The sequence below is a fragment of the Athalia rosae genome, chromosome 7 (genome assembly GCF_917208135.1).
Source record: "Athalia rosae chromosome 7, iyAthRosa1.1, whole genome shotgun sequence".
NCBI classification, from domain to species: Eukaryota; Metazoa; Arthropoda; class Insecta; order Hymenoptera; family Athaliidae; genus Athalia; species Athalia rosae.
In genome coordinates this window covers 15383009-15405477 of record NC_064032.1, presented here as the reverse complement: position 1 = coordinate 15405477, position 22469 = coordinate 15383009, and the positions used below count along the sequence as shown (strand labels likewise).

General features: G+C 43.4%; 2 protein-coding genes across 5 annotated transcripts in view; both read left to right on the top strand.

Annotated features, from left to right (window-relative positions):
* LOC105689715 (zinc finger protein 395) overlaps nt 1-13564 on the top strand; it is a 66827-nt gene extending 53263 nt beyond the window's left edge. For all 4 annotated transcript variants that reach the window (XM_012406941.4, XM_012406942.4, XM_025746039.2 and 1 more), the window contains exons 5-7: nt 10598-10695; nt 10977-11232; nt 11318-13564. In XM_012406941.4, coding sequence (XP_012262364.2) covers nt 10598-10695; nt 10977-11232; nt 11318-11533 — 570 coding nt within the window. In that variant the 3' untranslated portion in view covers nt 11534-13564. The remainder of the gene's footprint in view (nt 1-10597; nt 10696-10976; nt 11233-11317) is intronic.
* A 156-nt stretch (nt 13565-13720) lies between these two features.
* On the top strand, nt 13721-22308 carry LOC105689727. The gene is made up of 5 exons (XM_012406964.4): nt 13721-20377; nt 20443-21434; nt 21502-21864; nt 21934-22122; nt 22196-22308. Exons 2-5 carry the CDS (start codon nt 21378-21380, stop codon nt 22196-22198), a joined length of 612 nt encoding a protein of 203 aa, XP_012262387.2. The 5' UTR covers nt 13721-20377; nt 20443-21377; the 3' UTR covers nt 22199-22308.
* Nucleotides 22309-22469: the final 161 nt, after the last annotated feature.

The following is a 22469-nucleotide window of genomic DNA, read 5'->3' as shown; positions in this document are numbered from 1 at the left end:
GTCGCCCTCCCTCCCTCCTCTCTCTCTCTCTCTCTCTCTCTCTCTCTCTCTCTCTCTCTCTCTCTCTCTCTCTCTCTCTCTCTCTCTGTGCTCAAGGATTTTGCAACGGTCAAGTGCACCTCGAGGAGCAACTTTTTTGGGAACGTGAGTTACACTCGAATACCACTCTCTCTCTCGCATTTTTTTTTCTAACATTTTTCGATTCTCTTTTCCTACCTACGCCGTCACGCTCGTTTCTTTATTTAGCTCTTATCTTTGCGATATTATTAGATTTTCTACCAGATTCCAGAACGAACAATGATAATCTCGTTTGACGGTGAACATTTTTCAGTTTTTCAACATTGTTTTCATCACGGCTTTTCTATTTTCACACCTCGTTTACAAAGGCAAAAAAACGCTTTCGAAAAATTGCCTGAATCATTCACAATTCTATTCATTGAGATACATACGTCGTTGGTTCGTTTGAAGAAACGGTAGCGATGGATAAAAAACCGGAGAATAGAAATAGAAAAATGGAGTAGGTCGAACTAAAATTGTCGCGAATAGAAAAAAAAAAAGAGAAATAAAACGGTATTACTCGTACTATAAAATATAGCGGCGGGCGTTAGATAATTCGGACAGCTGCCTGCTGCTGTTGATAGTCCTGGCCTAGGGTAACGTTATCCTTGTAGAGTCCTACCTCCCACTCCGGGGGCTTCCATCCCCCTTTCCCTCCTCTCGCGGTGCCTCCCCCTTCCCATTTCTCCGTCCGTCGTTTTCCTCCTCGTCTCCCTTCTCTATTCCGTGTACGTACGTACGTACATATATATATTTCTATCAAGCACAGGAGGGAAACGTGTTATAGCCGTCGCAAATATACGCGAAACGCGCGCGCATCCGAAGCGATTTTGCGCGGACCCGACGACGAGCACCCGCTCGCCCGCGCGTTCGCGGTTTTATTGAGGCGAGACGAACGGCGTCTGCTAAAGAAGAAAAAAAATAAAAATAAAAACGCAAACTACGACTATGAAAGCATATTTGAGTTTCCAAAGTTTTCGCCAGTCGAAATCATCTGCACGGTAACAGATAATAATTTCGTTATCGATAACGAAACCCTAGGTTTATGCATACGGGTACGTGATCTTTTTTTTTTTTTGGAAAAAGCTTCGTAATCAGCTCGTTAACCTTGGCGTATCATATTTCGAGGAGATACGTGTGCACGCACACACGAGCCAGAGGGTTCTTTTTTTTTTCAACGAGAGTTTACAGCGACCGATGTGGATATTTATTGTGCACCTGTGCGCACGGATGTTACACGAGTTGTAGATACGCGTAAACGGATGCGGATTGAATTTTTCAGGGTCACCCCCGTCGACGGTCCAGATTTTACAAGAGATAATGTAATCGTCAAGATCATTGCCGGTTATCTCGAAGACATTTTATGCCTACATAGGCGTAATAAATACGGGTGCATGTGCGATATCTATGTTCTGCTCAGCTGCGTGGATTTTCAAACTAAGCGCGATGCGAAAATGAATATGATTTGTTATGTACGAAACGTATGACCTGCTGCGTATTTCTTATATCATAAATAATTCCCGCTATGCAACGCAGGTGGATTCGGTCGTTATCCTGTTATTTGGTATTTTTTTTCCCTCGATTTTTCATACTCGGCTATTCTTGGGTTTTTTTTTTTTGTTTTTTTGCATTGCGAGATTTGAAAATCTTGATCGCGATCCGCGTGCGGTTTCGTGTATCGGTACGGTTGTCAATTTTCCCGTTACGTTTTACCGAGAGCGACCGCACAAATTTCTCGATGCCGAAGGCGAGAAAACAAGACTCCGTTAATCGTATCCTCCTACCGGTGGAGCAAAAATAGTCTTACGCTTATGTACGCGTACGTGTACCAACGTGACTATGTAACCACTGTGTAATTAGTCAGACGTACCGTTCGACCGACGACGTATGAAATACAGAAAATAGAGAAAAATAGATACGTACATATTTATCGTAACACACGTAGGTACGCGGATTATGTGTATGTGAAATAGGAGCACGATTTTACACAGGTGTACGTACAGGTGTGCGCTACCATGGGATATATCGAACCGTTGAGTGTAGACGGATACGAGTTTCCATAGAGTTTCGTAAAGTCGAAGTTTTGAGCTTGAAAATCGTTTTTGAAAAATCTCGTCACGATTACCGGGTGGGTCAGGGTATTCGGTCGAAGATGTGAGGACGATAATCGCTTCGGAGTCGCGTAACTCGTGCAAAAAAAATCTTACGAAAAATTAAAAAAACGCGTTTCGAAGAGGACACTTCGACCTTCGAAATGACATCAGAGAAATTTTTAAATCCAACGACTCGGGCACCCGGTGCGACCCCTCGAAGTCAAAAGTCAAGTTCACGTTTTTGACGTGACTTGAATCAGGAGGGTGTAACTGGTGAAAAAAATAAGGTAATTCAAATCTACCGAAAGCATCTGAAAGGTGAAACTTTGAGCTTGAAAATGCTTTTTTTTGCAACTCTCTACCTCAATTTCTCGAACAGTTACGAGGCTTTGAAATCGGACGTTTTTCGGAGGGAAAACAGGGTGGACTGCTAATTTTCGCGCGCAGTCTATACGAATCGAAGCAAGTCCTCCGGTTGTTTTTTTTTTTCTTTTAAAATCAACTCTCGGAATACACCTGGATTCGGACTCAACTTTATCGAGTGCGAGTCCGCAACCGCGTCAGTTGTTCACGCGGATGGCGAAACGGTCCACCGCACTTACGTTTCGCATGTTGTACGTACTTTTGGAAAATGCCCCGTCGCGAACTGCACTTTGCACAGTATATCGCACAGAGGTACACGTATGTACGTATACATTATTTAGTGCAATCTCGTGTACTCCGAGCGAACGTCGCAACGTTCCGGACGTTGGCATAGTTTTTTCCCTCTTTCTCTTTTTCTGACGGAAATAACGGCGTTCGGATTAATTTTTTCTCTCCCATCTTTCTACCCCTTCCAAGTCCGTGTTCCGGTTTTGTCTCTCTCTCTCTCCTCATCTGGAAATCATCGTCCAAGATTCCCCTTTTCCCCTCTTCGCTCTCTCCGCGTGGCTCCGCGAGTTTTCCTCTGTGACCCCGTGGAACTTGGAAAAGAAAAAAGGCGCAGGGGGGGGGAACGGGGGGAAAGGGGAAAATTGGTGGTCGCGCACGGGGAGCTGCCACGGATATTATTACACCCGTGGGGAGCGAGTGCGATATCTCGTTGCAGCGGCGAAGCGACCGTCGGTTTCCTCCTTCCGTAATATGGCCCTGCGCCGATGACGATTCGCTCCCGCTCCCGTGCGGGAATGGAAGAAGGCGTCGTCACTTCGCATTGTAAAGGTCGATAGCCGATCCGACGAAGCCCTTCGAAATCACCTTCCAAGCACCTTTTTTTCCCCCGCACTTCGCGTCACGTGTTGGGCGACTCCTTTTTGCCTTTTTTCGTAGGCTCGATTTTCGTCCCTTTTTTTTTTTTTATTATTCCCGTTTTCTCTCCTCCTTTTGACGCGGATACGTAACGTGTGCATCTTTTTCTTTCGGACGAGGAGAAGGAAAAATATGATCGGTGAAGTGGTGGTAGGGTACGTACGCTCTCACACGTACACAGCGTGTAACGTATACAGCGTCATTCGGTTTTATCGAAAGCGACGCGTTCTTGTCTAATCAATTTCTCGCCTACCCGAAGGATCGACTTCCGGGTGTGTTCGTATACCCGGAAATTGCGGTCAACTTCCGCAGTCTTTCGACGCCTATCGTCGTCCATCCCATGGACGTCATCCTCGTTCCGTTCGACGCTCAAAATCTGAAAAGAGGAGGACCAGATCGGCGATCGATGTCTCCCTTCCGTCGTCGAAACGGTTCGGTTTGTCGTCCGGTGAACGAACAGAGTCCGCTCGATTCGCGCGTAAATATGCAGGTGCACGTGATGCATGCGACGTGCAACAGTGTGTGCCTCGTGGAATCCGAGACGCTCTGGTCAGTGGCGCCAAGATTAAAGATGGCGCCACCTGCACCACCGGATGCTGGGACGTCCTCCTCCTCGTTCCTTTGTACTCTCAGCTCGCTTCTTCCTACTTTTGTTGCATCGTTATTATCATTATCGCTGCGCCACCGCGTCCTTCGCCTCACGTTCGATCCTTTGAGATCAGTTATCGTAGGAAAGCTTCTTTTTTTTTTTTTCACCTACCCATACTCGACTATTTCGTCGGATTTTCCACGTTTCCGTCTACGTTTCTTTGTTCGCATCATTTTTCCCTTACCCAAAAACGAAACGGATGACTTAGGGTCAAGTTGGCCGAGCGACGAGTCGTCGGTTATCCTCGTTCGCTTCGCTTTCCGTTGCCGCTGCAACACGCGCCGAGGGTATCGACCAACCTTGGAACAAAGGTAAGGGCAAAAACCTTGAGACGGCGTGGAAGCCGTTTTTCAGCGCTGACCGAGGGTGACTCCTTCGTCGTACGATGGAACACTCGTCCGCGGAGAGCGAAGACCGGGACGAAATTTGTAAGGGCTGTTCACCGAATAAAACGACCTGCGACCATCGCCGTTGAAACGAAAAAGAGAAGGACGGCAAAGGGGACGACGAAACGAAAGCCAACGACCGACGGGATTCCTCGCGTCCTTCGCTACCTCGCGTCATCGCCCGGGTATGCGATGGACGGAAATTTCACTCTCCCTTGCGGAACCGTCGTCCCAAGATTTTCCGAAGAATTTTACCGACTGAAAATCATTTCCTCCTCGGAGAAGGAGGAGGAGGTGGATCCTCCTCCACGCGCCCACCGCCATTGTTCGGCCTTGGCGATGATCCCGCGCGATCATCCGCAACCTGTGGATACCGGCTACGATGAAAACAAAGGAAGCCTGCCCTTACCTTCCCTCCTTCCCCCGGGTCCCCCGGGTCCTCCGTCCCTCCCGCTTTTCCCTCCCCTTACACCCCTCCCCTTCTCCCCACCCTATCTGGAAGCCGCGACGTAGTTTCCTGCGGCGTCCTTACCACACGTACGACTCCTACGGGAGGCGCAGGGAACGGGCGAGCGTGTGTGCGCGCATATTTACGAACTTTGAGGAATAGGTGGGGGGAGGAGGGGGGAGGGGGTCGCGAGGGGGGAATCTGTGAGGCAGCTGTGCCTCCTGCGTCCGCGCCTCGGTCGGGATGGGACGGGCGGAGAGTGTAACGCCCGGAGAATCAAAACAAACCAACGAACTCAGCCCTTGGTGTGTTTGTGCGCTGCTGCTGCGTCCCCGCGTGCCGTGTGGTGAGGGTCGGCCATTGACCCTTTATACCTTGTACGCTCCGACAGCGGGTTGAACGCGCGTCCAACGGGGGAACACCGTGCGACGTCCGCGCGCGTTCCGATTCACCTATGGCGCAGTTTGCAATTTTCTTTCAACCGCTGCGCGGATCCGCGAGGATTTTTTCCCCGCACGATCGCCCCTGACCCTCCGGTCCTCCCGGAGTCGTGAGGAAATCGTTTCCACCCCCGCGAGTTTGTCCCGAAAAAGTCGTGGAATTTCGGAAACTCGATTCCGCGATGGATCCGGGATCGGCGTCGAGGATCCGTTTGTGGAATAATTTTCGTCCGTTCCTCCGACGGAATTCCGTCACTTTTCCGACGAAACGGGGAACGTTGCGATCGCGTAGACACCGAGTCACCCGGTAGATCGAATAGCGTCGGGTAGAAGAGGAGGGCGAGGAGGAGGGAGGGAGGGGGGGGCTCGAAACGAGAAATCTCGAGAGAAGGAAGAAAAAAGGAAGAGAAGCACCGAGAGGGCGGTCGTAGTAGTTCGGTCGTTCGCGCAGCTCCTCGTCGTCGTAACGCGCGTTTCTGTATCGCGCGTGTTCCTCGGATGCTGCCTGCCTTCGCCTTCTCCTTGCCCTCCCGGACCCCATACCGACGGACTCCGTTCCGTTTGGGTTCAAGTTTGTACTTTGTTGCGTTCGTAGCTACGGCTGGGATAGGACAGGGTAGGGTTGGGTCGGGTTCAGTTGCTCGGATCGAGCCTCCGGCGGATATTCAGATCCTTCTTGTATACATATATATATGTACATGCGTATACCTGTACACGCAGTCGCACACAGAACCTGTCGCACCGCGTCCACCTTTTTTTTACCGGTGTCTTGGTAAGGTCGTCCGGCACGCACACAAATTTTACGCACACAAACGCATCGGGGCAAACACCCTAGACGACGACGATACCCCCGATCGACGCGCGCGCGCAACATCACCGACACACACCGCGACCGTGCGACGAGGAACGCGCATCACCTTTGTGAGCTGCTCGGAAAAAAAAAAAAATCTCTTTTTTCCTCCCCCTTTTCCGGATTAACGAATTTTCCGTTCCCGCTTTGCCTGCGGACGATTACCCGCACCCTCCTATCGAACGGGGGTGGAAAATTGCCGCGTCGTTACTCCGCAGGTTTTCCAAAAATTCTCACATCGCCGGATATCCTCCGACCTCTTCGAATACCTTGCCGAGGGTGGCGAAGGGTTGTCGGACGGAACGAGAGCTGGGGAAGGGCAGTTCAAGGCCGTCAGAGGATCCCAAAGAATAATACCGAGGTCGCAGCGACTCGCAAAGTCGAAGACAAAGCGCGCCCCACCTGCGATCTCGGGTGGTATTCTTGTGGCAATTTTTGGAAAGTTGATTTCCAAAATGTCTACATTTTTCTAGACTCGTTTCGGTGGCGAGGCACCTAGTAGGTACAATGGAAGATTAATTCAATATTGTACGTGAGCCGGTGAACTCGGCATCGCGTTCGGTAATTCTTTTTGTTCGCCTCCGGTTTTTGAATTTCCTTTTTTCTCCCCCCCGCTCCCCATCCCACGGCGGAAAGTCACGGCTGCGGAACGTGAGAGATGACCGTCATCTCGCGGGTCTGACGTCCGAAACGTGTAACGCAAAAAGCGTGTTTCCCCCGCCGGTGGTTTCCCCGCTTCGATACGATCCACGATGGAAAAAGGAAGGAACAAAGAAGCGAAGACAAAGAGGAGGAGGAGGAGGAGGAGGAGGAGGAGGGAAATAAAGAAGAGCGGCAACGGCAGCGATGAGAATTCACCGTTGAATATAAGGCGATTGAGAAAGAAAAATCCAAACGACCGCACGCGCCGGCGATAACGACGCACGTATATATGTATATATATGTTTATACCCATACCGGCGTACGGATATATCATAACTATCAACGAACGCGTGTGACACACATTCCTTTGTCTCGATTATCGCGCAAAGTTAGGTTTCTAGCTGCGCTGCCGACTGGTACGGCGGTCAGCTGTACAACGCAGAAGGCACACGCAACGTCGGCAGCTGCACGTGCGCTATTTTTTTTTTTTTTTCTCTTTTCCTATCCTGAAATTTACTCATTCTCCTAACGAGGAATCGTAGAAAAACCATCACCTCCGGCGTCCACCGTTTCGACGTGGAATCGATGAAAGTAGAAACGCTCGTTGGAGGCGATTTTGAAAAATTGCCTCGCCGGTCGATGCGCGCTTACTCATCCCGGTTATAATGCGTCGAGATATTTTCCTACTCCGGAGTCCGGTTTAGTTTCATCGACTGCGCATACGTATGCAGGAAGTGAGCTGAGAAAGCGGCAGCGGCAGCGGCGGCAGCTGATTTGTTTATAAATGTTCGTCTCTGACAGCGCGCGCTTCTTCGCCGCGTCACGACCGAGTAAAAGCCATACGGTAGAGATTGCGAAACGCGATGTAATCGCCGCGCGGCGTGTACATTTTCCTCCGTTCGGCGGATCGCGCGAATCTGAGCCACCGATATTTTTCACCCCCGTCACCGAAGGTGGATCGGGTATTCAACGCGGACTGTAGGTGGTTAATTTCGAGGGCGACGAACCGCGCGGCTCGCTCCGGTAGCCGCTCCGTCGAGGCGTTGACTCCTGTCGCGGAGCGTCGAGGATTCGGCTCTTTTGTACGAGGCGCACGCCGAGGGAAATCCAATCCAGCTAACAACGCCAACGGCCACCGCCGACTCGAACTCGACTCAGAAAACTCGAAGGGAGGAGAGCGAGCGAGGTCTGTGACCTCCTGACGGACGGTCGCCCGGCACTCTCTCCTCCGGTTAAGCCCGACGACGGCTCCCAAGCCGTAGCCCTCGGTCCTCCTCCGCTCGGGCTTCACCTTCGCCTCAGCTTTTGCTTTTCCCTCGAAACTCGGCCGGCGATCTCGAAATGAGGAAAATCACTCCTCGCAGCTCATCGACGACCTCTCTTCCGAATCCGGCGATCCCCCCCGTTTTTTTTTTTTTTTGTCAACCGGCTGAAAATCTGGATTCCGACGAAATCCCGTTTCCATTGCGTCAGCGTCGGCGGCGCTCGGTTGGTCGGTTGGTTATCAATTTTCGTCATCCCGTTAGCCTTGGAAGCGTGGTTTCCGTTGCCCCGCGACGTGTGGCGAAACAAAGTATACCTTCGCAAAGCCGCGGTACCCCGTACACGTGATACGCCCAGCGATCGTTGCGGGCAGATACTCGCGAACGTGTACGAGTTACACGCGTGATTGTCGCGCGTGTACATCGCGCCCATTGCACGTTTCATCGGTTTTACTCGTCGTGTACGCGTTGCGCAGCTACCGGCGAATCTGTGCACCACACCTGTACGAGTTGGTCGTCCTTCCGTCGTCGTGTGCAGGTCGTGAAAAGAGGAGAAAAAAAAAAAAAAAAACGAAAGGAAACGAAAGACGAGCTTCGCCTTCGCAACGCTTTTTAACCGCGGTTGTCGTTGGGCACCGTTACGGGGCCCCTCGCCGGTCGAGCGGCGTCTGTAACGACTATGTGAATTATCGAGCAGTCCCAAGCTGCGAGAATCAGGGGGGATAAGCACGATCCTTCCGTCTTCGTCGAAATCAGAGATTCGAACGGAAAGGCCCCCGCCTGTGTTGCGAAAGAGGGCATAGGCCACGTTTGTTTTCGTCCGATATTATACCCGCATGGGATAACTCGCGGTGTACATTAACGGACACTCGAGTGAGGCGCCCTTAATTCGGTGTAATAATTCTATTAATAAACCAAGATTATTCGTCGTTCGATGCGCCGCTCGAAGCCGAATCGTGGACGAGAGCGCGACGTGGAGATGCGCAGGAACGAAACGGCGTTCGGCATTCGCAACGCGCTCGATCATCGGCCGGTTCGATTACAGCGGTCGTCGTCGGAGAGCAAGATGATCTTCGCAGCGAATCGAAGACGACCTTATTTTCCTGCAACGCCTCCGATTTATTTCTTTCGCTTTTTCTCGCCCCTACGTCGCTCGGCTCCACGCTTTCTCCGCTCCGCGTTCTCTTCGCCTTCTCCATTCCACCGTTCTAAACACCGCGACCCGCTGTTGCCGGCGTGCTTTTCCTCCATTCCATCCCCGTCGTCATGCGCCTCGGGATTTCCCTCCTCCCTTCCTCCATCCTCCCTTCGCCGCGTCAGCCGCATCCGAGTCATGGTACAAGGGTAAAAATCGATGGGGTAGGCGTCGCGCGCTTCCCTTTTGTTTACGTCCGTCGCAACGCGCGTGCAGCAGAAGAGACCCCGAGACTTTCTACGAGCGAGTTAACCGGGAGTGTGGGTTTCCGTTCGGGGGAAGAGGAAGAGGGTGCTCACGTGGTATTGATCCCCCATCCCCTTTCCTCATTCCCCACGCCACCCCCCACCCGGGGCGCGGGTGTCGCATTGGAACGCGATGGTCGTGGGTTAGGGGATGGCGACGCTTCCTCCCTCCCACCTTTTTCTCCTTCTTCTCCTTCTTCCGCTTAAGGCTACACGCCGAGGATACGGAAGTCGGAGGAATTCGAAGCACGCAGGCGAAACGTTTCTCCGTTAGAAATTTTGGGGTTTCGAGATCCACGCTCCGAATCCATTCTACAAAATAACGAAGTCGTCTGTTCTTTTTTTTTAGTTTTTAGTTTTTTATAGAGTAATCGTAATTAACCGAACGAATGAAGAAAAAAAATGAATCAGCGCTGCACCCGTTTATTTTTATCGGAGGAGTTGATCGGCCCTTGAAAAATTCCCGACTAAAAAATAGCTAGGAATTTCCAGTTTTGGATAATCGATCCTCTTCCATTTCTGACTCGAAGTTTCCTCCTGACGCGGGGCCTATTATAACGTAACTCTTATCGCTCTATCTCTAGTTTTATTGGGAGTTTTATCACGATATGGGAGTATAGAATTTCTTCATTCATCCGGACGCACATAGGTGTGTCGTGATTGAACAAAGAAACTTCTACGCTCTATACATACACCGGCTGTATATTGTGGTACGTACCTAGTTACGAAATTAGATCGTGAGAAACAATTTCCCTCGGTTTTAATTGTCGGTGTAGAAAAACCCGTGCGTCGCTCAGGGTAAACGAATAGCACAAACCATTATCATCGTCGTCATTATTTGATTAAAATATTAACAATTTTACCAACGATCTTGTTGCCCTCCGACATCATTTGCGAATTATTACCCCCACACCGAAACTGTGCAAAGTTATTCATGCTCTCTTTATCGCCGAGTTAACACGTATCCCCTAACTAATTAACGATAATCGAAGCTCGAAGGTATACCTAATTGTTTTTTTTTTTCTTCTCTTTTTTTTCTACAGGCACACCGCATGGTCTTCCAATGCACCTGGCCTGGATGTCTCGAAATTCAAACTACGTGCGCTGCCATTGAAGAGCACGTGAGGAAACTACATTTGGGGTGAGTGCAGAGTTTTTCCGTTCGTCTGTTTGTCCGAAATAGAATGATTCGCGACGATCGAAAACTTGACACTGTACGGTATATGTCGTGGAAGTGAAAATTATCTCGAAGATGGATGACCTTTCGTACCGTTTCGACGATAAGATAGTCACGTTGCCGGCTAGACGAACTTTTTACTTGGCAATTTTAATTGTAACGGATATATCGGAGAGGCGCGGCGCTCGGTTTATTTCGCTCCTCCGCAATCGAATATCGAATATCCTTTCACGTCTCGTTCGCAGGCCCAAGGAAACGAAAGATGGCGATGACAACGAGGACGACGACATGTCCAGCCACGAGGAAGAATTTTATTACACGGAGGTGGCCCTCGGATGCCACACCAGTTCTCCGCCCACCATGTCTCACCGTGACATGGCCAGACCTCCCCACGAGGATCCGGAGTATCAGAAACAATTACGCCTGGAAGCTGCACCCGCCGAAAATATAGCAGCCCCCGTCAAAGACAGGACCAACGCGTTCAACGTCACTCCGTCTCCGGTAAATATGATCGCGACACGCGGCGTAGGGTGGGTTGCGCTTTTCGTCGACGTTTCACGGATCCGTTCCTCAATTTTCGTTTCAGAGTTCACCGGTGAAGCACATAAAGCTGTCGCCGAGGACTCTACCGTCTTACATGCCGAACAACGCACTCCTGGCCGTCTCCAGTAAAATGCCGGCGTCACCCCGCCGTATGCGCGGGGACACGAAGAAATGTCGCAAGGTATACGGAATGGATCATCGCGAATTGTGGTGCACTCAGTGCAAGTGGAAAAAGGCTTGCAGTCGCTTTGGCGATTAGGTGTTAACGAACGGTTGCCGTCAATTACTGATCTCCAGACACGTCGTATTGACCCCAAAGTTTGCCAATGTTAGGTTTGGCTGAACCGAACTTCCTTCCAAAGACTACATCTATGTGTTGACTGAGAAGACCGCGAACTGTCAGGTACAGAACAATTACAGAAAAGTATTTTCTATTTTTTATTATTCCTTTTCACGTACGATTCTTTTCGCAATTTTTCGTAACGAAGAAACGTGCCGTGTTGATAAAGAATTTTATCGATCCCATGACGGATTGTAGTTATCGTCTCGAGGCTGGACCTCTCGCGTTGCTCTCGGTGAAACTATACTTTTCACCTTTCGCTGATTCGATTTGTACATAGATCGCCCCCCGGAACTCCGATACCCCCTCAATTTTTATCGAGCTGCGTCACCGACTGCGCTTTTCCACCCCCAACCCCCCCCCCCTCCCCCACCCCACCCACCCCCAACGTACAACAAAGTTTGTCGTATGTCCCAACTAACGAAAACCCCGAAATTTTTAACAAACATTTAACCACCTCCCTGCGTATAATGTTGGAAAATTTTTCTCTACGATCGCTGCGTTACTCGATATAATGAAAGAAAAAATAATCCGAAAACATTTCATCGGCTCGCTCTATTTTATTTTCGTCTTGACACAGTTTGAAGTTAGTGACAATTGTTAGTTACTGGCCGATGGAATATTTTATTATTTGCACAAACAAGACCGAACTGTAATTGATCCGACGATGAATGTGTGACGCATAACGAATTCATACTTCGAATTGACGTGAAGCTCATTTGGCTGACTGAAAACCGTAATCAGACTTTGCTCGTTTTTTTTTAATATCTGTGATTTATTTTCACTCTAGAGGGTCGTCCGTCGATCGAGTGAACCGTTAAATATCTGTAGAGTGCAAACTCTGGAATTCAGAAATTTTGCATTCGTTGAAACAGAACTTAGCAATTGGCAAACTGTAATGGGGTCCCTTCGTGATAACTAAAAAGTTGAAATGAGTATAAAGTGTTCAGGAATCGGCAATCATGGACTAGAGGCACTTTAAGTGCGAAAAATTGGCCGTTCCTGGTTCACTTGAAAATATCGGTCAGGAAATGGTACCCAGAGCTATCAGATGCAATCAATTTTCATGAAGAAAGGCTCATAATAATTGAAAAAAAAAATAACCGGATTGGATTAGTCTGATTGAAAAGTGAAGAAAAAAAAAAAATAATAATAATAATAATAGCAAATTGTGATATTTTGTCTAAATTATTCGCAGTCCTTGTGGGACGGAAACATAGGGAAAAAAACGAAAAAAAAAAAAACAAAAAAAAAAATGGAAAAATAAATTTTATACACCGATCTATACTGCCAGACAAGTTGAAAAAAAAACTATAAAAAAAAATGAAAAAAAAACACAGAGTAAGTAATATAAAATAAAACGCTAAAGTAAATGAATAAAAAAAAAGGAAGAAAGAAAGAAAATGTTGAAGTTTCGTAATGTTGCGTCTTATATACACATACGTCGATATATAGTCTAGCCTTGGTAGCTGTCACTGTTTGACAACCGTAAGACTGCTTGAATAAAAAAAGGTAAAAAGAAAAAAAAGAAAAAAAAAATAGAAAAGAAGCTATATACTACGTCGGCAGAGTAGTTACCTCGGCAAGTTACTCGATACAATAATTTATCCGAATACGTTGAACGGAAATAGAGTTGCGGCAACATTTGGATAGACGTTAATAAATGAAATGAATCATAGAATCGGTTATCGAAATACACCCCGTCACTCAAGTGCTGAACAATCGACAAATTTAACATTCGTAAAATACTGTCCGATCGTTGCCTCCGACTCTGTTCCAGTTGAAGGAAAAAGATGATTATCAGGTGCGGAGCTCTCTAGTAAACCTATTGCAAGGAAAAAAAAAATAAAAAAAAAAATGATAGTACGAAAGTAAGTAAAACTAAAGAAAAGAAATTGAGACAGAAAACTTCTGAAATCTGAACCGCAAATATTATCCATTGTTATAAAACAAAAAAAACAAGTATATTGGCCCTCCGTGGAATCAACCAGGGCTTACCTATCATCGATTCTCAGATATACTGTAAAGTAATGAAGAGAAAAGATAAGCGAAAAATTTTTTTTCTAGCGATCAATAATGGTATTAATTTTTTGCACAATTTATTATTTCGGTGTTGCGTAGTTTTTACAACCGTTGTAATTCAGTGTGCATATCATTGATCCGATGGGCATGAAATTTTGACAATTGAATTCTCCACGACGCTATCAGATTTTATCTTCGAGTCTCTCCCTAGTGAGTTTTGATAGCCGAGTGCAAGATGACTTTTATACTATACGATATAGGGTGTGATCATTAATGGTATTGGAGCCATGAAAGAAATGAGAGAATAAAGAAAAAGTAAGGTTTGAAAAAATTACTTGGAATAAAAAGGGGAAAAAAATGAGAAAACTGTCGCGAGACGTGGCAGTCAAATGCTCTGATTGTGCGAAATTGATATAACGTGATATCGACTGATGATTATAGTTATATTACATTACAGTCAATGACAAGCTGAGTAATAAATGAAACAAAAAAAAAATACAATTTTACCGTAAGACATAACTCGAAGTTTACTGTATCTGGCAACTAAAGAGACAGAATCCTGGGCTAGAGAATAATACGTTATAGTAATAATGAGAAACAGTATATATGATAACAATTTAATGTTAAGAGAGATTTTTTGCAAGTACACTAGAAAGTAATCACCAATCTTTGCTTATGCCCAATTTGTACAATAATAGCAATACCACGAGCATAATAATCCGTACGGTGTACCGCATTACGCATGTAGGATTTAACCGATCGAAAGACAAAAACTATTTCTTCACCCGCAGGCTTGTATCGCTAGACGTTGATAATGCGGCAAAATGAATACGATGGAAGCCTAAGTTCGTCCATAACCATTATAGTACAAACACTGGCTATAATAATTACATATTCTGACGTCGCTCACATTTTCATTAATTCAATGAACTATTTTCTTATTTGCTTTAAAATCGTATTCAATTGTCCGACTCCCACTCCGTTACCGCATCGTCCTACCGACAGGAATACCTGTGAGTACATCATCTGATATCCAGCTGAGTATATTGGCACTGTAAAATTTGAAAGACCAACAGATCGCGGGCAATGATCACAGGGGGGGGGCGTGCGAGTTTCTCCTTTATTCGCTCTTCGTGATATATTGATTGAAAAAATTGTAGCCCTACGAAAGACGCCTGGTAATGGAAACCAAAAAAATCAAATCAAACAAGCCATCTTAAATTCATCCGGACAGCTTTTGGCTGAGAATTCAAAATTCAATTTGGGTTGAGTGCGATTTTTTTTTCTTTTTTTCTCTCTTGCCAAGTTGAATCGATTCAACTATCATTTTTTCCAATCTCCAATTCCGTAGTTTTATCAGCCTCCGGTACCTTATTCACATCTCGACGTTGACTGACATCCCGGCGAAACAGCAGTAGACCAAATCCTTGTAACAAATTTTAAAGGTATCCAAACGTGAGATTATAATTTTCCGAAAGCTAGTGATAACGGTGAGTTTCATCTGACGATTAAAAGCAATAAAAAAAAAATAAAACAAATCACCGCTGGAATTTTCATATGAAAATAACACAGTTTAACTGCAGTGCTAGTATAATTAGTCGGAGTGAAGATATTTTGCACATAACCAGAATAAATAATTACGAGATAAGTTTAATGTGTAAGTTCACAATTTGCATAGAAAATGTACCCTTCAATCCTTCGCTATAGGTATATTACTCGATCGTATTATACATATATTATAATATTACGATTACACGCTAGATGTAGAAGGCGAGGTTCATCGGTTTCAACACGATAAACAAAAACAGATTACAAAAACCGAATTTCGTTACGCTGAAATTTGAAGCAAACTTCATCACTCAAATTATAAGATGATATCACGATTCTTGAATAGGGAGGAAAAGAAACTTTCGAAATTATAAAAATTATCTATAACCAACAGGGGGAAACAAGAAAAAACAAACAAAAGGATAAATTCCACACGTGATATAATTGAAATCATTTGTACATAATTTTAAGAGAGTATACATATATATTATATGAATATCTATATATAAAAAAAAAGAAAACCAATATATTGTGTCGCAGAAACTTATGGCCGGGATAAACCATACAAAAACGATCTCATCAATTTAATGAAAATGCAATTAGGTTCGACTGGGTTTTAAAAATTTCATGCAAGTTACGAACATGTAAGTTTACCGTAACTTTTACTCTTTCATTTTTCTTCCCTCAACTGGAACCCGATGATTTCCAGTTCGATCGACCGACTGCAACTGACGCGATTATTTTTTCTCTTCGTTTTCCTACATTTTTCGTTCGTTTCGGCATTTTGTTATAACGTATCATCTGGTGCTGATTGTTCTTTTCCAAACGCATACGGAAAAGACTCAAAATTTCCTGATAATACCATGAGGCTAAAATAATCGAGACATGTTATTCAAATTTTTATTCAATGAGTGATTCAAGTACAGGCGATTACTTTTAAATTTTATATTTTTCATCAGCAAATTTTAATTATTTTTTTTTCTAATTGAAAAAAGAAAAATTTCATATATATCATATCGAAGAGGATACGGTAAACTTACCGTGGATAAATCAAGTTTACAGATAATTTGTATGAAATTTTTAACCGGTCATCTTATAACACAAAGACATAAATATATTATTATTATTAATATTAATATTATTATACATTGCTATATAAAATAAGTTGAGACACATGATTCGAAACATACATTAGATAATTTATTATTTCATTACATTATCGCGTTGAAATTTCATACACTATACGTGTGTATCGAGTATAAATCGGATTAGAGATTTTTATTTTTTTCGTTTTCAAATTACCTACGTATTATAATTATTTAATTCAACATACCTTTTATCTAAGGGAAGAGAAATTAATTTCCAAAAAATCGCGAGGTATTCTACACCCGTAATTACGATAAAACTACCCAATTGTCACTACTCGGCATCACCTCGTATCTATATAAGGTATATGAATTATTATTTCAATTTCGTTGAATTTATTTCAACGGTCGACAAATATTAATAATAATAATAATAATAATACCAACGTTTATACGAAAAATAACGATAATGATACTAGTAATAATAGCGACGATAATAAGCCTATTGAATTTAACGTTTGCCAGACTAAAATTTCCGAGATAAAACGTAAATGGTTTACATGCTCTAATTATTAAACGTCTGCACTAGATAAAATTTGTCTTCAGCGATTATTATTATTATTATTATTATTATCGCTTTTATTTGTCCAAAGACAGAAAATATGATAGGTGTGTACATTAATTCCGATACACGGTTCGATAATAATCAATCGCCTACTGTATATGGTCTTATTATTTTTTATTATTTTTATTGAATGAAAAATTTGTGAAAATCTGTAAAATTAACATTCGGTTAAACGCGTTACACGAAACAAGTTCTTCGATTAAAAAACAATGATAACTCACGCCGATAGATTCGATAGCGTCGAAGATTTTTTTTCTTCTTCGTTCTTCATCTTTCCTTACACACCTTATCCAGTTGCAGATATGTTGAAAGAGAAATAATTGGAATGAAATAAATAAAACGAAATGAAATAATAATGTGAAAAATGCATAATAATAATATTGTGTATCAGTATAATAAACTTCTAGTAATACGAAGATAATTGGATGGTGATTTAGCATCGAAGCTGTAAGCTTAAAAAATTGGTTTATTTTAGATGTTTAAAATGAAATAATATTACGGAGTTCATTAGCCATTGATTATTATAATTAAGATGAATATCTATAAATATATAACTAGGTAGTATGTATACTAATGGAATACATAACATAGCAATGGTTACCAGAATTTGTCTAATATTTGTGGCTACTTCTATTTATTACCATGTAATATTATATACACATATAATATCGATTTAATTTAATTGTACATGATATTACGTATAACGAGGAATATGTTCTTTTACCAGTTGTTCAAATTGTATGACGGGTAATTTATTATTTTTCGCCTCCTTTCATCGATTCATCTGATTTTATCCATTTATTTTTTCGATTTTTATTTTCTTTCGAAATTCGACTAACGGAACAAAGATGAACAACAAAGGCCAACGATTGACGTCAATAATTCTGCTAGAGAAATTCCATAATTTTCAATGAAAGTAAATGGAAAAAAGAGAAGAAAACGTAAATGCGAAGTAACAAAGTTATATATTTATCTATCGGAATTATAACGATAATATGATTACGATTATTAACATATAGTTATGTATAAAGAAAATGAGATGACGAAAGAAACATATACGATATACCTATCCTATAGAAAATACACCTATGATTCGATGCGCTTTTTTGAAACGCGTCCGCGGAGAGAATGATAAAAAGAGAGAAAAAAAAATAATAATTACGTGGTAAATACGTTACATTAAAGACAAAAATAGAATTAGAATCAAAAAAATTTTGCGATCGAGACGATCGCGACAATTCGTATGTGTATAATGATGACAATTTATCAAGGGGTAAAAGTAACATATTTTTTTAAAATAATAAAACGGACTTGTTTGCATCGCTGTCCGTCTTGCGATGTGAATGACCTTAAGAGTAATTATTTCACCAATAAAATTATATATTAATGATATATCATATATATATATATATAAAAATAAATATTGAAGCGTTAGATATATATATACAGATACATTATATATGAAAGATTAATTTTTAAATAAAAATAATATTACCTCTGAACGAAGAAATAAAAGTAAAAATTAATATAACTCGAATTACTTTTTAAAATAGGATAAAACGGATAATTTATTTATTTTTTTATTTTTTTTTTCTTCTTCCGTTCCGTACGATTAATTTAAACAGAAAATCTCATACACTAACACGCGTATACTATACATATATATTATAGACACACACGTATATAATTATACGCGATATTTATACATACCGTATACATATATTTATATTGTAAGACTTTCAAGCGATTATTGTTGAAATTGATACAAAAGCCATAGATTGTAAGTTATATCAATAGTCGATACATAATTATTGTTTCATAAGGAAATTTTCGGGCGAACTTCTGGTATAGGTACAATAAAGTGAATGAAAATGTAGCGTCCGTCGGTACACGCGTGGTTTTTATACAAGAGACTCGCCAAAAGCATGCCTATAAAAGACGAACGAAGAAATGAGTGAATAAAATGAAGAGAAAAAATTAAAAAAATTAACAAAAAAAAAAAAAATCATAAAGGGAAAGAAAGGAAAGAAAGAGTATGACGACGATTACGATTGAAATGATAATATATTATAAAACACACACATTAATTTTATTGAACATTATATTTTATTATAATAATTATTACACATATACAATATCATGTTACATATATACATATAATATACGTTATATAATAACTTCGCTAAAATGTTATTAATTTTTAATTTTTTCTTTCCTCTTGTTTGAGCCCTAATCTGATTCTTTTTTAATTTGACCTCACTTGATTCGCTAGAGGTTTTTTATTATTTTTTGTTAATTTGTTTTGACGAAATTCGTTGTTGGAATAATATTCTAGCTATTATTTCAATACACACTTACGGACTATTACGTACGTTGGGATGAGGTAGAAGAAAATCGTTGAAAGATAAAAATACGTTTGAAAAATCAGAACTGCTGAATTTTCAGTTGACGCGGAAAAAAAAATAAAAAAAAAAAATAACTCCATTCGAAGCATACCGGTATAACGAATAATAGGCTCATTGTCAGTAGTGAAAAATAGAATTGAATTTCATGCTCATCCAATTGTATAAGAGAAAAATATTAATTCTCGATCGAAGGTTATAGGTTCGATTATAGTCGAGGGCGATTGCACGTTTGGATATGTATCATAAGTATATAATTTCATGTAATTTAATCGAAATGAATATTCATGAATTACATATAAACTATAATGTGTAAGTCGAATATTTAATGTATCACGATGTCGTAAGAAATATATATATACGAGTATTTTACCTTAAAATTAGCACCGATCGACTTGTGCTGAATTATTTCGACGGACTTCCGCTGGCCCTTGTTCAATCGTCGATCAAAAGACGGAAATTCGGAGTCCGTCAGTCAGTCGCCGGCAAGGGACCCGGAAGGTCAGGTCTGGTCAGATTTCGAGAACAGAAAAACCTACGAACTATTACCTCCCATCTTACCCCACTTCGACATCAGATACCAGAATCCCTCAACCGAATTGAGCTTCCGTCAAAATCGATCGAGTAATCCGCGCCTCCTTATTCCACATTCCTTATCAACGAGCTCTGGGAATTCGGTGTATCCAATCGCGACCGCATAAAAACTAGCGAATACCAATATCGCCGCTCGTGTGCAGCGCGTGCGGAAAATATTCCCATCGTATTTTTATCGCTTTAAATTTCCACGTTCAAAGCGCAAGGTCGTTCGCAAATTGCGGATTGCGATCGTAAAACTGCCGCTTGTGCCGCGGTACGTACGTACGTACCATCGCCGGCAATCGAAACGCCGGAGAAATATCCGGTCGAAATTCGTTCGGCGTAATGCGACGTTTTTTTTTCTCCCGACATTTATTTTCCAGTAGGTACGCGACCGCGTCGCGAAAATATCTGAAGTTTTCAGAGCGTCCATTCGTCGGTCGACATGAAGATTAGCGAGATGAAGCTCTTCGCGTTCGTCGTCATCTTCTCAATCGTCGTGGCGGTAGGTGAAAAATAATACGGGCGCGTTCACAGGTGGGAAATTAATTGGGCGTGTAATCGTTGCAGGATTTATCCGCGGAAGCTATCTCCCGATCGAAAATTCGGAGGCAATGGATGGAACCGGAGGAGGAATCGGGATTCTCTAACGTCAATTCGAACTCCAATCTCAATAGAAATAACGGAATGACGACCTACCAGAGATCCTTTTCCTTCCGAAGGAACGATCGAAATTCCAATGCGAACTCTAACGTCAATATGAACTTCAATGCGAACTCTTGACTTTTAGTCCAACGATCTTTGTAATAACGAATATTGTCAGATATGTATCTTGATCGTTACGAATAATACTGTAACTGAAACTGAAACTCCCGTGACGTGTTCGATTCAAATTTTATCGGCAGCGTGCGGCGAACAAGGCGAACGCATTTTGCGAATTCCATTTGCGGTATGCGGTCAAATGAAGGCGATCAATTTTCCGGGTAAAGATAACGGCAGCGAATAATAAATCGACGCTGGTCAAATAATAATTGTCGTAAATCTCGGAACGACTATCGGCTAACGATTTTACAGCCGAGTTTATTGCGGATCGAACAAATCGGAAAACTGTAAGAGAGGAACGAATAAATAAATAAATAAGCGAACGGATGCTATCTGAATTATTAAAATTCCCAATCTGATCTCGCCCGCCTTCTTTTAGCGCACATTTCGCAACGGCTCCGCGATTGTACACGCGCGTCATTCGAACGACGACGACGCGAATAACGTTCAAAGTGGCGGAAAACACCGGCCGCCCCACCGACAGCGGAAAATCACCGGCGTCCGGATAAAATATACGTAATTATCGTTTCGCCGGCCAGTTAAACGTAACCTGTCGCACCTCCTCCGATCGCACCGGATCAAACTAGAGGCGATCATGCCCGCGAACATCCGTTGAATGATATTAACCGGAGGTTGTACGAGCGAGGCCCCGATACCACGAGATTCCCATCCGATCGACAGCGATGAAGTTTCTACCCCAACTGCTGAACCTCCTCGCCGCGGCCGCGGCTCTGGAAATGGCAAGTTTTACCCCGTTCTCTGAAACGAGCCGTCTCATTTTCATCTCTCGTTGAACTCTCCTCGCAGCTACCCGACACTTTCATACAAAATCACAACGTCAACATAATACTGAACGTCGACGCGAAGGAGATAGCGAACGAATTGTGGAAGGTGATGGAATCCCACCTCAACCGGACGGGGGGTGAACCGAAAACGAGGAGGCTGCTCGAAAAAAGCGCGGTGAACGAACTGGAGCTATTGGTCAGGAGATACGTTCAGCCGTCCAGAAGACTGAGCCCCCTAGCCGAATACGAACTCGCGCAGAATTTCGAGAAAATTGTTGAAAAAACGGCACCCCCCACGCTCGGACGAGTCGAGGACGTCGTCGACGACATGATGTGGGTGACGAAAAATTTGATCGAGGAGAAAAAGCGGCCGGTAGACAAGAAGGTGGGAGACGTTTTGGAGCGTCCGATCGTTTCGCCACGGGTTGAAATTTGACGCGATGTAATTTTTCAGAGACCTACGGCTAACCCGGACGCGGTTAAAAGTTTCGCTCACATAATGCAGCACATGATGAGGAGTTTGAAATCGATCGAAAAGGGCGTCAAAGAGTTCGCGGAATTGGTCAACAAGACCGACGCTAGATCGACGAATCGCGAGAACCGTCGCGGACTCGAAGGAGACGATTGCGATATGGACGCGAAGGTGAGTATTCGACGCGTACTCGCTCCCCTGAATAAAACGGGATCAAGAAAATCGTTCGATTCGTGAATTTCAGTGAATCATGAGCGCGACGATTCGTGGGGTTAAAAAACGAGCGAAAAAAATTACCGCGGCGAGTAAGTAATTAAATGTGTATATAATAAAATAAAAAGCGATGGGTATATCGTATTTCGATTCTTATATTCCACCCGAACTCCCCCTCTACCTTTCCCCTCCGTTTGTTGCGCCGTTTTTTTCAATTAGCGAAAAATTAAATTGTTAAATCCGCGGCACGGCGGTGCGACACACGTGATAAAATGGTAATTTCACGTCCGCAGAGTGCGGAAAGA